The 15046-nt window shown below is 42.9% G+C and overlaps 1 protein-coding gene across 2 annotated transcripts; it reads left to right on the forward strand.

The window, feature by feature from the left end:
- The first annotated feature begins 422 nt into the window (after positions 1-422).
- nr2f2 (nuclear receptor subfamily 2, group F, member 2) lies at positions 423-8081 on the forward strand. 2 transcript variants are annotated; one of them, XM_083973979.1, is made up of 3 exons: positions 423-1653; positions 2821-3366; positions 5479-8081. In XM_083973979.1, the coding sequence occupies exons 1-3, from the start codon at positions 1209-1211 to the stop codon at positions 5751-5753; spliced, it is 1266 nt and encodes a 421-aa protein (XP_083830105.1). In that variant the 5' UTR covers positions 423-1208; the 3' UTR covers positions 5754-8081. The 2 variants fall into 2 exon arrangements, with proteins under 2 accessions (XP_083830105.1, XP_083830106.1); XM_083973980.1 differs by having other exon boundaries at positions 2839-3366.
- The last annotated feature ends 6965 nt before the right edge of the window (positions 8082-15046 follow it).

Genomic DNA, 15046 nt, shown 5'->3' on the forward strand with positions numbered 1-15046 from the left:
TGGAGCTATCGGATATAGGCACTACTGTAAGACGATATGAGGCAAAGAATTGAATTAAGTTTTTTTCCCCTTACTTCTTCTTCTTCTTTATGAAATTGCTATGGCTTCATTGGGCGTGCATGTGAGTGTATAGCCTAAAGTCTGGGCGATTTGAGTGAGTAGAAAGGATTCCTCTCGCTCCCTGAAAATCGTCTCTTTTTAGGACCAAGCGGCCCTCTCGACCTCCATGCTGGCTCTGGCAAGGTACCAAGTAGCACAAGTGCCGACTAGCCAATGGGGTTCAGGGGGAGGTCCCTGAGCTCTGACCAGTCAAACACACTCTCCTTCCTTATATGGCAGCCGATCTCCATGGTAACGTGTGCTAAGTTGCAGCAGTCGTGTCAAAGTTCACTATATAGAGAGCTCAGTGAGCTGATCAGAGAGAAAGCATTCTGCCAGCCCGGCTCCTACCAATCGCAAATCACTTCCTAACCTCCGCCTTTTTAACATATTTGATCACTTTGAATCTCTACTCCTTTTTCCTATTATTTTTCAGCGCACGGAGGAGGTTTTGTAGGTTGTGATCTTTGTTTTTCCTTTTTTTGTTTTTGTTTTAGTGCTTTCGCTTTTTTGGGGGGAGAGTTGTCTTCATATTCCAGGCTCTCAAAAACATTGGCTTCAGCTGCGCGCTTGCTGGCGCTACCTCACAAGAAGAAAAGGAAGAAGACGCAATTTTTTTTACCCAGTTGGTGATTTTCTTCAAGACTTGTGCTGGAACTTGATAGTAGCTGCTACAGTGTCCTCACCAATTGTGTGTGTGTGTGTTTTTTTCCTCCCTTGCTGCTGCTGCTGCAGGCACGGTCTTACCAACCTGCTCCATCATTCACTGACTAGTCCATGCTACCTCGGTTGATTATTTTAATATTTAGCCTACCTTTCCCATTGATGGGTGTACTGGATGGCTGACTGTAAGCGCCCCTGGACTTGGCCTTTAAGCGCAAGGCAGCGACTCAGATCGCCATCGCATCAGTTTTGAAAACGTGCTTCACAACGTCTCCAACAGCAATAAATCGACAGTTTTCGGGAGGTCCAGAGTGGATTCAACGTAGGCTAGATTTGACATTTTGTGTGTCTGGCTGTTAATCACAGTTTATCGCGTTTCCTTGAGACATTCTTCACCGCGACACCAAAACGGCAGACAAAAAGTTTCTTTACGTTGACTGATAGATATGGCAATGGTAGTGTGGAGAGGCTCCCAGGACGATGTGGCTGACACCCAAGGCACCCTTTCCTCGCAAACCCAAGGAGGACTATCTCTTCCCACCCCTCAACCAGGCCAGTTGAATCTGACAGCCTCTCAGGTCGCTCCTCCGACCCCTCAGACTCCGGTCCAAGGACCCCCGAACAACACACAGTCCACGCCGACGAACCAGACGACGGAGAAACAACAGCCACAGCACATCGAGTGTGTGGTGTGTGGGGATAAATCCAGTGGCAAACACTATGGCCAGTTTACTTGCGAGGGGTGCAAAAGCTTCTTCAAACGGAGCGTACGACGGAACCTCACTTACACATGCCGTGCCAACAGGAATTGTCCAATCGACCAACACCACCGCAATCAGTGTCAGTACTGCCGCCTCAAAAAATGCCTCAAAGTCGGCATGAGACGGGAAGGTATTGGGACTTTTGTTTTTCTTATTCATGTATGTCTTTGTGCGTTTGTGAGCTTCCAGACATGAAACCATGTATAATGTCGCCCCCATAGCCTGCTGTCTCTCTCCCTCTTTCTCTTCCCGACTGTTCCCTCCAAGGCTGTGCGGCTGGAGCACGCAAATGGAGCCGCTCTGTGCTGTGGTCGAGACGGGGCTTTTGCCGGATAGCGTTGCTATTATAGGCTACCCAGCTCCAGCGCCTCGTATCTCTGCTTTTCACAAACCAGACCCGAGCCCGTGGCCAGACAGGCGGGGGGGGTATCGAATTCATATTTAGATCAAGCTACCGGGCGTAGAGATACATCTGTATTGAATAGGCTAGATGATACAATATAGCCCCTTGCGCTATTATGGCGAGTGTCGAATTAAGACATAGCGTGTTCAGGCTACATCTCCACATCTATAGCCTGCTGCCTGCTGTCTTGTTCACTGTGTCTGAAGCTGGACCCTGAGCGTGAATTATGCACACAAAGCCCCTCCGCATAACCTTAAGAATTTCTTTGAATATCAGTCGGAAAAAAATATTATAAAAAAAAAAATAGGCCATGCATGTTTGGTAAAACGAGATGAATTGCTAAGTGGGTTAAGGGTTAAACATGCAAGGTCTCTCTTGCCCTCTTTGTGTTCCTTCACAGCCAGCTCATGTTGCTGTTGCTGAATAACATCATTTTAAAGCCAGACATATGCATGGCGTGTGTTTAAACCTGTTTAAAGCGCATCTCTAGTGTCTGACTACATGATTTGTCTCACTACTGCCTCGTTATTATGAATGCATCCTGTCTTTTTTTTAAATGGTACGCCATGATATAATATAACGTGTGTATATACAGTATATGTGTGTGTGTGTGTGTGTGTGTGTGTGTGTGTGTGTATGTGTGTGCGCGCGCTTGTGTGTGTGTGTGTGTGTGTGTGTGTGTGTGTGTGTGTGTGTGTGAGTGTGTGTGTTGAGTGTGAGTGTGTGAGAGAGTGTTTTGATGTTATATAGCTGGCACGCTGTGTGTCATTTATTTTCCTAAGGTGTAAGCTTTCAATTTAGCAGTCAGTGTAAAATGTATAATATGTGACAGCAGCTTTCATACCCTCAGTTAGTGTGTGATCATTTGTAGAATTCAGGCTTCAATATCTGTAGTTTCTCTTTTTACTGCAGCCGTGCAAAGGGGACGGGTGCCACCCACACAGCCACACCATGGTCAGTTCGCCTTGACAAATGGAGACCCACTCCACTGCCATTCCTACTTATCCGGATATATCTCCCTTCTGTTGAGAGCGGAGCCCTACCCGACGTCCCGGTATGGCAGTCAGTGCATGCAGCCCAACAACATAATGGGCATCGAGAACATTTGTGAACTAGCAGCCAGGATGCTCTTCAGTGCCGTGGAGTGGGCCAGGAATATTCCCTTCTTTCCAGACCTTCAGATCACAGACCAGGTGGCTCTGCTGAGGTTGACGTGGAGTGAGTTATTTGTGCTCAACGCCGCGCAGTGCTCCATGCCCCTGCATGTGGCTCCTCTCCTGGCGGCGGCTGGCCTTCACGCCTCCCCCATGTCTGCGGACAGAGTGGTGGCCTTTATGGACCACATTAGGATCTTCCAAGAACAAGTGGAAAAGCTCAAAGCTTTGCACGTTGACTCTGCTGAATATAGCTGCTTAAAGGCAATTGTGCTCTTCACCACAGGTAAGACAATAGACTGGCACACTCCAAGTTCAGCCTGTGTGAATGTCACTAACGTGCACACTGACATCAGCTAAATCAACGTTGGCCTAAATATATCTGCACTGGCTAGAGGTTGTTGCTTGATTTAGATGAGCATCCTGCTTAAACGTTCACCTATATGCTGTCTCCACGCTGGGGCACTGGTGGATAGGCCTTAGGCTACTAAATTATAAAACCACTTGATTAATCAACTGATTTATCAGACACATACACGGGGCTAAAGTGGAAATTGTGGCATGACCACACAAGAGATTTTTTAATTAAACTGACAACAAAACAGGGTCTGACTGGTGCAGTCTATCTGAAACATTAGAAAATAAGCTCCAGTTAAATAAGACTGATAACACAACACACAATAATTGCCTTAAGCATCATAAAATCTAGCTGTTAGCACACTTTTGGAGAATCCAATAGCTTGCAGATGAATTGCTGCACTTAGATTTTTTTTTCCGCCATTTATCAATGTGTGTATACCCCACGTCTTGTTTGTAGGCAATGACAGATATAAATGATGTCAGGCTCCGAGGGGGAGGGGAATAGAAAAAGAAAGACAAGCCTAATGTCCCATTTGCACAGTAAAAGCAAAGCGCAGGTTTCAACGCTCTCTTGTCATTTAGGGGACAGACTCGTCCGAGGAAAAAGCTCGTAGAGACCCAATGCACACCCTGTAATTGCAAATATGTCTGTATGGAACAGTATGGTGTGATATTGAGCAGTGACATGGGGGGCGGCTTTAATTTTTATTTGCAGAAATATTCTCTCTACGCCTTGTAGGATCCAAGGCGTCTCTGGACTTGCTCCAGAACTAGGTCATGACCCAAACTTCCCAGCTATTTTGTTACATTAGCCACACCATTAAAGATGGAAAATATATTTTAAAAAGGAAAAAAGAAAAGAAAACGCGTGGAAGAGATTTACAAGGTTTCACCGTATATAGTGAATGCATGTCTTTGAAATGATATCATACCTGCAAGCCATCAGCCTCTGTATTTCATTTTGGCCTCAGCAGCCCACTATTGTTCTTGGGGAGGCTTGTTAGTCTACAGGGGGGGAAATCACGTTTCAGGTGATTTTATTTTATTATTAAGACTCTATAGGGCTGCTATGACTTAATTTGTCTCCTTCATACCTGAGCACCGGAGGCTTGAACATGAGCTGAGTGCTGTAGCTTAAATGACACGCCTGTGCTACTTTGGTGGTTTGGTTGTTGTCATGCATAAACTTTACAAACTTAACCAATGCGCGTACAAGCGTTTTTGGCACATAATCAGCTGCCGCCCACATGCAGCAGTACAGATAGTGATTATGCGTCTCTGATGGTATAGTATGACGGCAACTCCGTAGGCTATGGGCCCTCTTTTTTTTCCAAGCTAAATCTCTGCTCACTAAAGGTCAGTAGGTCTCCCTGTCTTTCCCTCTCTCCCTCCCCCCTCCCCTCGCTCTGCCTCTGACTGGGAAACATGGGCCCATGTGAAAACACAGACTTTAGCTGGGAATATGCTTCATTATTTACTTCACTTTTGTGCATAAAGTGTCTGTTTTTCTGGAGAGAACGATCCGAGCTGTAGTGGCCATAAAGCGAGGAACACGGGGTTGAAACAGTGGGGAAAGAAAGCTAACTTTACTGAAGGAAATTAAAGTTCAACATTTTTTTTTTTTTTTACACACATATGTATTTATTCATAAGGGCATATATGTATGTGTGTGTGTGTGTGTGTGTGTGTGTGTACAAATGTAATTCTTAAAATAATATAAGTTACCAAATTACAGAGCTTTTAATCTGTGATGTGATAATTGTTTTTGCCTTGTGCAATATTATTATGATTATTATGTTATTAAATTATATCATGACATTGAAAAATATATGCACCAATTCTATAGAGAAACAATACAGGAACTCTACGTTTGTATAATGAGATGGAAATAATTTGTCACTGCTTTTTAAAAGCTATGACAGGCTTCATCAGTTTTTGCCACTTTATCACCACAGTGGGAATAAATGAAAAGCTCCTAGTGAGAGAAACACTTTAGGTTACACTTTATTAATGTTTATTTGCTTTCCCCCCCTCTCAGATGCTTGTGGCCTCTCAGATGTGGCCCATGTGGAAAGTTTGCAGGAGAAGTCCCAGTGCGCCCTGGAGGAATATGTCCGGAGCCAGTATCCCAACCAGCCAACACGGTTTGGGAAGTTGTTACTCCGCTTGCCTTCCCTCCGCACAGTCTCTTCCTCGGTCATAGAACAATTATTTTTCGTCCGATTGGTAGGTAAAACCCCAATTGAAACTCTCATCAGGGATATGTTGCTTTCTGGGAGCAGTTTTAACTGGCCTTACATGTCAATTCAGTAAACCAAGAAGGAGACGAACAAACAAAAGGTGGGGTCGGTGGGGTGGGGTGTGGGGGGTCTGCGAGACTACAATGATTATAGCTGCTTTTGTGGAAGGAATAAAAAACCAACCGGCTGTTACACGGGGCTGGCTTTCATGAAGAAAGACATTGACGTAAATGACTGTGAATTCCCCCCTACTCCAAAAAAAAAAAAAAAAAAAAAAATTGAGACATCCACTGAACTTTCAAAATGGCAGATACAAGCTCCCAGTGTTCATGCAGAACAACCTGTGTCGATCCATTTTTTTTAATGAAAGAAGAAAATGAGGAAAAAAAGGAAAAGGGATTTTGATGATCCTTATGAGGAAAATTTAAGTATTAAGTGCATTTAAAATGATAATTTGGGTAAAAAGAAAAAAAAACTGGAGAAAGGGAAGATAACGAAACGTGAATTTTCTTTTCTCAAATGACTTGTCCTGTGTCCATGTATAGCTGTGTTTTGTACTTTCTTTGTTCCTCCTTTCTGGTTCCAAACCGGCCTATGTGATTTCTGTAGTACAGGTGGTGTTATTTTCTAAGACAATGATTTATTTTGAAAAAAGGTGAAATAATGTTAAAAAAAAAAAAAAAAAAAAAAAAAAAGTTCTAAAAAGAATTAAAACCACAGCAATAGGAGTATAGGTTTATAATCTAGGCTTAATGCTGCAAGCGCACTTATATTCTGAGGATGACCAATAACATCTGGGGAAAAAAGGGAGTTTTTTGGAGTTCATGTTCAACTTTATGATCCAGCGGAAACATTTTGCTCTTAATTAATATGAAGTTACAGGATCCACTTTTGTTTTCCACTACTGTTTTTTCGACTACAAATTCTATAATAAAGGAAATTAAGGATTTGTTAGTTTTGACGCTCGCAGACATGGCGAGTTTACACAATTTAAATTATTTGGCATAATCTTCCCCCTTTGATTCAGCTCTGAATATTTGGCATCAGTCCCCCAATTGGATATAATGATAATAATAAATCCTACAAGTTGCCTGTGCCTGAGACAGGTTGCTCTAAATGCGCCATATGTGCTTTCAAGAGCGTTTTGCAGTGCTTCAAACTGCACTGATAGCAAAACTGACTTGTTTAAAAAAAGAAAGAAAATGTTTTAGGAGAGGTCAAGGGTCATAAAAGTTGGAAGCCTATCCAGAGTAGTGTTTAATAGCAGTATTATTGAAGCGTCCCTGAAACGTCACCTTTTATTCACTTCAAGCATTAAGTGCCTGACAAGCATGATGTGATTTCTTATCAAAACGTTGTTAAAGTAAGGCCTGCAACATTTTGGGAGGAACACAATTAGATTTGAAACTTCAGTCGTGTATTTCACGTGAAAAACACTGATTAGAGGCAGTATTCTTGTAAATATAGGTCAATTCATTTCAACGAGTTTTTCCTTTATACAAAGTATATGTGATTAAGAAAAATCTGTGGTTGCCATTTTTTTTCTCGGTAATACAACGTCTTCAAAATTGAGTGGCAGACTTAGCTAGTAGCACTGAAAGTTATGTTTTTAATGTATATACATATTACTACAAATGTTTTCTTTTTCATGTATATTTAGACTGTGAATGCATGGCCACAGGTCGCTAACCTATTTTACCTTTGATATATAAATGTAAATGTTTTTCTCTCTCTCTTTTTTTCTTTTTTTTTTGACTGTATAGATATAATCTGTGCATTCAGTACACTAGCCCTTGTATTTAAAGAAACAAAAAAAAGAAAAGAAACGACGTTCATTATTAGGCTACAGACTTAAACAGGGTGAGCAGGTTTGGAAAAAAGGAGTCGATATTTTAACTTTAGTGTTATTGCTCCTTTTTGGTCTTTGACAGGTGCCGTGGTGTGCGTGAGCGTGTAAGCGCGCGTGTGCGAGAGAGTGTGTGTGTGCGTGCGTGTATTTGGAAGCTAGCAATTTTGTCCTTGTTTTGAGGCTTTTCTTCAACACACAAAAAAACACCATGTTGTGGTTGAATTAAAAGGGATCACTGATTGAACACTGATCTTTGGCTGTTCGTAGCCACATATGGACCAGAGAATGATACATGATTGTAATTATGAACAGTTTAAACTGACCCACGTTTTTATATAAATATATAAAAATATATGACTGCAGGGTATTGATAACGTATAGATACTTTTTTTATGATTATTATTATTATTATTAATTGCAAGTGATATATGTGAGTGTGTGTGAAAGTTTATAGTTGAACACAATTCTTGTTTGTTTGTGTTAGCTTATTGTAAACAAGCATTCTGCTGTAAATTTGTTCTTGGTATTAAATTATAATTTATGAATTTGAAATCACCAGCTTTTCATGTTTTCTTACCTCCCAAACCGGAGGTGTGAACTTGTCCTTGTATGTGCGTGCATGTGTGTGTGCGTGCGTGCGTGTGTGCGTGCGTGCATGTGGTGTGTGTGGTCGGCCGGGAGGGGTGGGTTGGAGGGTGGTGGTGGTGGGGGACTGGAGTCAATTTGCTGTGGCAGGATGTTGCCCTTTTGCCCTATGAAAGTGATTAATGTATTACAAAATAATTGATCAATCTAATTAATCAATCAGCCAGCAGGCCCCGCTCAACGCCTTCACCATTTCTTTAAGGCTACTGCAAGATTCTGATTATTTTCTTATAAACCTGCCGAGCTGTTCTCTACTCTATATGGGAAACACTGGGCTGAAGGTTGCTGTGTGTTAAACTTCATGAATACTAGACTATAGTTGTAATAAGGCGCTCTGCCTCAATAATAACATTTCATAACAGTGGAGACGTCCCTCACGCGGGACAGGGACTGTGGAGGAAAATACCCAACTCAGCTTCTCCACCGCTTTATTTGCGGAATCCAGTTTCTCCTCTGGACGCTCACATAAATATTAATGGGCTGATTTCTTATGGGCCTGCATCATAAATAGTAGCATCTATAATCCAAGTTATACTGAAAGAAACGAGAGGGTAAAAAAAAAGTTTAAATTATTTTCTGAAAATCTAATTGCTTTCTATTTATATTAATGTCTGTTATGTGCGTTATTATTGTCACTACTTTATTATTATTGTTATTTTCAAGTGCTTTAGCTTCATTTACACCCCCGGAAGTTGCTGAACGCTGTGTTATGCATTTTAACTTTATATAGATATAAACGTGTGAATATCCAAGAAGTGAACGTGATGGGTACAAATGCCAATTATTTACGCGCGTGCTATTCAGATGCCATAAACCTTTGGCCAATTAGTAGCCATATTGGCTTAGTTGAGAGTTGGGCTTGAAATAGCATTAGCCTTGTTGTATATTAGTTTCATCAGGATGGGTATAGAAGCCAACTTTAGCAGGGTTTCTTCTACTGCTGCTGCTGCTGCTGCTGCTGCTGGTGGTACTGGCCATGGTGTGTGTGTGTGTGTGTGAGTGTGAGTGAGTGTGTGGTTTTGTTGCTGTTGATAATGATGAAAATGATGATAATGATGTGATGCTGATGGTCTTTTATCCTCGGCTTCTTGCTGAAAGCGCTGTTTATCCATACAGTGATGCTTTCACTGCCTGTCCAACCAAACTGTCTCTGAGGTATATATCACACACTGGGGCCAGACTGATAATTAAAGGTGGACATCAGCCCTACAAAACCATCACCACTGAGCCAATATGATTTCACTGGACCCATATTTACAGTGCATCCCATCTAAAAAAGAAGAAGGACCCTCAGGCCACCATCTCCCTCACAATATTAGCGCACGAAGGGGGGGTGAGAGAGGCAGACTTGAGGCTCGTGAAATCATAAGCTGAGTTTCAGGGTGGGTTTGGATGAGTCGGATCTCAACAGTGCCGGGGCTGATTTTAGTTGACAGAGCGTGATGTATATACTGGACTCTATAATTTGTACTCTTACTCCTTTATTAGCATTGTACAAAAAACCTAATGAGGTGTAACTCGCTTCGACGTCACTTTTATTTACGTCTGCGTGACGTGAGAACTTTTTGACACACGAGCTGGTAGACCTATACCACGTCCCCCCAGCCTCCAGCCCCCAGCCCCCCTCCAAATAAAACACACACACACACACACACACACACACGCACACACAGTCCCAATCCCAGTGGCTGGCAGTGCTGTGGAGAGGATGCAGCGGGGCCGAAGCGTGTGTACAGTAGAGTCTGTGCTGATGGTTGTGACGCTTGCTGGGGTTTACACACTGAAGCTGAGAACTTATTTAGGGCTCACAGGCTATTAGTGGGGCTATTTGTTTAATAAGATAAGGATATGGTTTGCAGTTTTCCCCTCTCTCCCTCTGTCTCCTCCTCACACATGCATGCACACACACACACACGAATTCAAACGTGCACGCCCGCCCTGTTAAGCGACAAATATGCACATTATTTGCACCTTGGCACTATCACTATGACAAATTAGCCCATACAGCATGCGCTTTATTGCATATATAGGGTGAGGCACCGCGGCTCATTTACAATGTAGCACATAAGTCAAACGCTTAGCATGGTGGGACACCTGTTCCTTATGTTATAGGTTACAGTAAAGAAAAAGAAAAAAATATTGTAAGAGATTATATTGTTATGCTTATTAAAAGCTTTTATAATTATTATCAGCCTGTTATTTGTACCAATAATTCTCATTTCTAACAATTGGCTCTGAGGTGGTGATGAAGCCTGAATCAACAGACACTATTTACATAAATGTTTATGTATTGGTTTCATTTTCAAAATTGTATTCTATTCTACACTTTATTATTATTTTTTCTACATTCTTCCATCTTATCTTTTACCATTATTACAAACTGCCCTTCACTTCTGCTCAGTGCACGAGGCTTCCTGCATTCAGCCCCATAAATGTAAGAAAATTGTGCCATCTACCCGCTGTCCCTGGAACTGTAGCTTTTCCCCGAGACCTCGGAGACCTCAGCTCACTTTAACACAAAGGGAAAAAAGCGACCTGCGCTGCACACGCAGGCGCCTCCTCGCACATCTACCACAGCAGCTGCCGACTGCTATTAGGCTGTAACTTTACAAGTAATGTGTGTTTTAAGTACCTGTCATCCACCCTGTATCCCACTGCGTCTCTCTGTGTGTGAGAGAGAGGGGAAGAGGCTGCAGCTATATATACGGCCACTGACCACTTCTGCCTCGCAGACAGAGTAATGTGATGTTGTAGTTTTTAACACGATGAGAAGGGGAAGGGACTTACATCAAAAGCAAGGAATCTATTTGGGAGACTTTTATTAAAATAAAATAGAATTATGGGATAACTCGTGATTTTATTTTCTGAGTTGTTGCACATCATGTGTGACCCACGGCTATATTTTATAAATGCTGTCTTCCCTCCCTAAAAAATCTGATCATGTTGTTGACAACTTGAGCGCTTTTATGTCCCTGATGTTTAGTTATAAGCGCGTTTGGATGTTTAAAAAAAAAAAAAAATTCCATGCTCTGCTCTCGACCTCCTGAGTTCACGCAGAGTGTAGAGACTTGTGTGCACCAACACCGCCCAGATATGAAAGCTCATGGTAGTCCTTTTAAATAATAAGAATATGATGTAGGAGTGGATTTGTCCTATTTAACCTAACCTTCTTTTCATTTGTGCTTGGAGAGAGAGAGGCGAAATTGAGAAGAAGAAAATGGAGGAAAAAAAGAAGGACCAATCAACACCAACATGGCAAAGTTCATTTGGAGAAAAAAAAGCAGAAGAAAAAAAAGAAAAACCACAACCAGACTTTGAAAAGGGGCGCAGCGCTTTGTGGCGATATAAATAGAGGAGATAAAGACAAACTGCAGCTGATGCAGACCAAGAGTGTGAATATACCCCATGTTGAATTTCCCCCCATTTTGAGGAGGCTATTTCAGTTTTCTTTCAACCCAAGCGCGCTCACTGTGAGTCCATCTCAATGCCAGTGGAGCAGCCAACATTTCCCTATGATAGTTTGAATATTGCATGCCAAATAAATCAAATCGTAAGCAACTATTTGGCCACTGAAGAAGCAGGACTGGCGCTCAAAGTTTATTATATTTAAAACGACCAAAACACCAAAAAAAAAAAAGTATTTATAGCCGAAAGAGGACTTAAGTTTCATGGAGAGGCGGGCCAGGGAGTGGGAATCACAGCGGTCTGCCCGGTGCTTTAAAAGCAGGAGGGGAGACAGCACCTTTCTCAGAGGCTGCAGTTTGATTTGTCTTAATATACACGATCACACAGAGGGAGGACCAGGGGCGAGCGGTGAGAGCCAGAGGGATGATTTGAAGAGACCGCAAACACTCTTCTGGATATTAGACTGCCCCATCAACCCCCTCCTGCCCCCCCGCCCGCCCCAGTCCTCCCCCACAAACCCTAGCGCATTATTTCATCAGGACTACTTCATAGGTATTGATCGATATAGGCCTACATCTTGTATTGATTTGTTACTTGGGGTACATAGATACTTTATTAAGATCCCCATTAGGCGCACCGCAGCGGTTGTCAGTCTTCCAGGGGTCGCAGTATTAATGTTTCAGGCTCGTCACCTCTCAAGTAGTTTGGAGCAGGAGCGCGAATCTGACCACAACTCAGCTTTTACATACTGTACACACACACACACACACACACACACACACACACACACACACACACACACACACACACACACACACACACACACACACACACACACACACACACACACACACACACACGCAAAGTTGGTGCCCTCACGTGCCTTTTTTGGAGGCCCCTTGGTGTGTCTGTGTGTGTGTTATGAAGAAATGGTTGCAAGTCAGCTTAATTGACAGTGTCAATTGTGCAGGTCTGTTGACTGAAATCTTTTCACCTCGTGCACGTGTGTTCATAAGGTGTGTGTGCGCGCGCAATTGAAGCCACAAGATGATAATGGGGAGGATGCGGATGAGGATGGTGATGGTGCTCGCCTCTGTGATGATAGAGGACACAGGATATGAGCTCACTCGGACGTAAAATGCCGCATACATTGCTCAAACAAGAGCTAAATATTTCATCAATTTTGCGTTAATTAAACTTGCGGGCTGCCACGTCTCAGTGTGTCACTCCACACACCCGCCGCTGATGGAGATGTTTTCTATTTCCCTCCATGTACATGCTCTTTCCAGAGAAACTCGCGCGTGTGTGAGAGTGTGTGTAGAGGGGTGGTTATGGTGTGTTGTGTGTGTTTGCCGAAACTTCAAACCCCGCACTTGGCAGAGCTGCCTCAAACTGTGAAATTAATTTGGCGTAATTCTGGTCGATGCTGGTGGTAGACGGAAGGTGCTTTAACAATAACACTCACACCCTGAGCGTTATTCTTTCCCGTCCACTCTTCATCATTGTCATCATCCTCACTGTTATTATCGTCAACATTTCCACCAGCGACACAATGAATAACACCCCACACGTTCACATATTCCACAGGTGAAAGTAAAGTGAATTTATAATTAAAAAAAGAAAAACATTCTTTCTGTTCCTAGAAATTCATAAAGAACTCACGCGTATTTTTTTCATTATTCTAAAAAAAAAAAGAAGAAAAAAAGTTGAATAGTATTATTAGAATATGTGATGAGAAGATGAGAAAGCAGAGTGGAGTGGAAGTTTGCAGTGTTTTCTCTCGTGCGGCTCCTCACTGTGCTGACAGCTCCACTGCACTGGCACCGAGGGCGCGCCTGACACTTGTACAGAGCGGATCTTAACAACACAAAGGCTTCATACAGTCAAAGCTGTGCTCTTCCATTACTGTGACTGCGGTTTTTTTTACGCATTATTTAGCAGCGTTTATTTGACCTACAGGCCTGAGCTACTGTGGGAGTTGGACATTTGCTTTTCTTGATCAGGTCTTGCTTGATAAAAAGAGAAAAGAAAATCTCCTGAGGCGCAGAACACGTTTAAATAAAGTTACAATGAATAAATACAGGAAAACTTTATAGTTGACTCTACATTCAACCTCCACCCACTCATAGTTTGCAGGGAATCTCCACATTCTCTTTTGTTTTAATCTTTTCTGTATTTCCCTCCCAAATCTGCACATTTCATCTGTTGTTGCAGAAACCGCCTCCATAATATTGGAAGTGCGTTTTTTTTCCCTCTCCCTCGCTCTCTCATGTGCGAGCCAACCTAACAATATATTATAAAGACAATAAGTGTGTGAACAAGTCTTCTCCTGCTATAAGGTTCGAGCGCTCTCTCTACCAATCCATGGGCTCCCAGACCTTTTCATGTCAAGAACACCATGCGCAAGATACGCGCCGCGGCCCCTAGACCACCACCACCCCCCACTCCGCTTGATCAGATTTTGTCACAGGGACCCACATCTGACATTTTCTGTGGCTTGATGGGATTTTGTACAGGCTGTCCACACCAGGCTGCTGCAGACGGCCAGATAGCAGGCGGAGTGTCGCTGAGATCAACATCACCAAGTTCATACATCCTGTAAATGTGCAAGAAAAAAAAAGAAAAAAACAATCGTGACCCTCAGGAGAAATTTAATTATTTCTCTGATTTCTCAGGACCCCTTATTATCTCCCTCAGTGACCCACCAGCGTCCCGGGACCCCAGTTTGGGAACCAGTTTATGCAGCCTACAGCTGATATTTATACTTTTTTTTTTTTTTTTTGGAATTACATTACAGTGAAATGACAGTAGCCTGCTTCTCAAGTTGCTGAGGACGCGCTTCATACCCACCGCTCATCCTCAACTCTCCCCCTCCCCTCTCCTCTCAGTGACCCCCGCAGGTCCTGGGACCCGCTCCGGGACCCCCTGCACTAATGAACAGCGATAACACGTATGACTGGTGGCCGCCAAAAGACAGCAGCATGCAGGCTGTTGTCATAGCTGGCTATGCGCGCAGAAATCGGTCAACCTTATGAGAGGACAAATCTTCACGGAGGGTCTCAGCGGCGGAGGAGGGGGAGAGAGGGAGGTGGAGGAGTGTCCCGCTGCAACAGCGAGATGGCGCTGTTCTGCACGTTTAACCTCAGCCTGTGCTCCGGCTGCATGCTCTCTGCTGCCCGCTGACTTCTTTTTGGTTAGTTTCCCTTCTTTTTTTCTGCAAAAAAGATCCAATTATTAAATATAAAAAATATAAATTTACGTATAAGAAAGACGCAAGTTGGAAATGTCACTTTTTGTTGACAAATTCCTCGAAATTGCACAGAAATGTGTTAATAAAGCCATTTATTCTGTCGCTAATTTGATATTTAATTACACCCGAAGGAGGGAATAATGTAGAATTAAACAAATGCAAACACACCTTTCAGGAAATACATTGAACATGCAGCTGAGGTGGCCTTATACATGTG

The sequence above is a fragment of the Trachurus trachurus genome, assembly GCF_905171665.1.
Source record: "Trachurus trachurus genome assembly, chromosome: 6".
Classification (NCBI taxonomy): domain Eukaryota; kingdom Metazoa; phylum Chordata; class Actinopteri; order Carangiformes; family Carangidae; genus Trachurus; species Trachurus trachurus.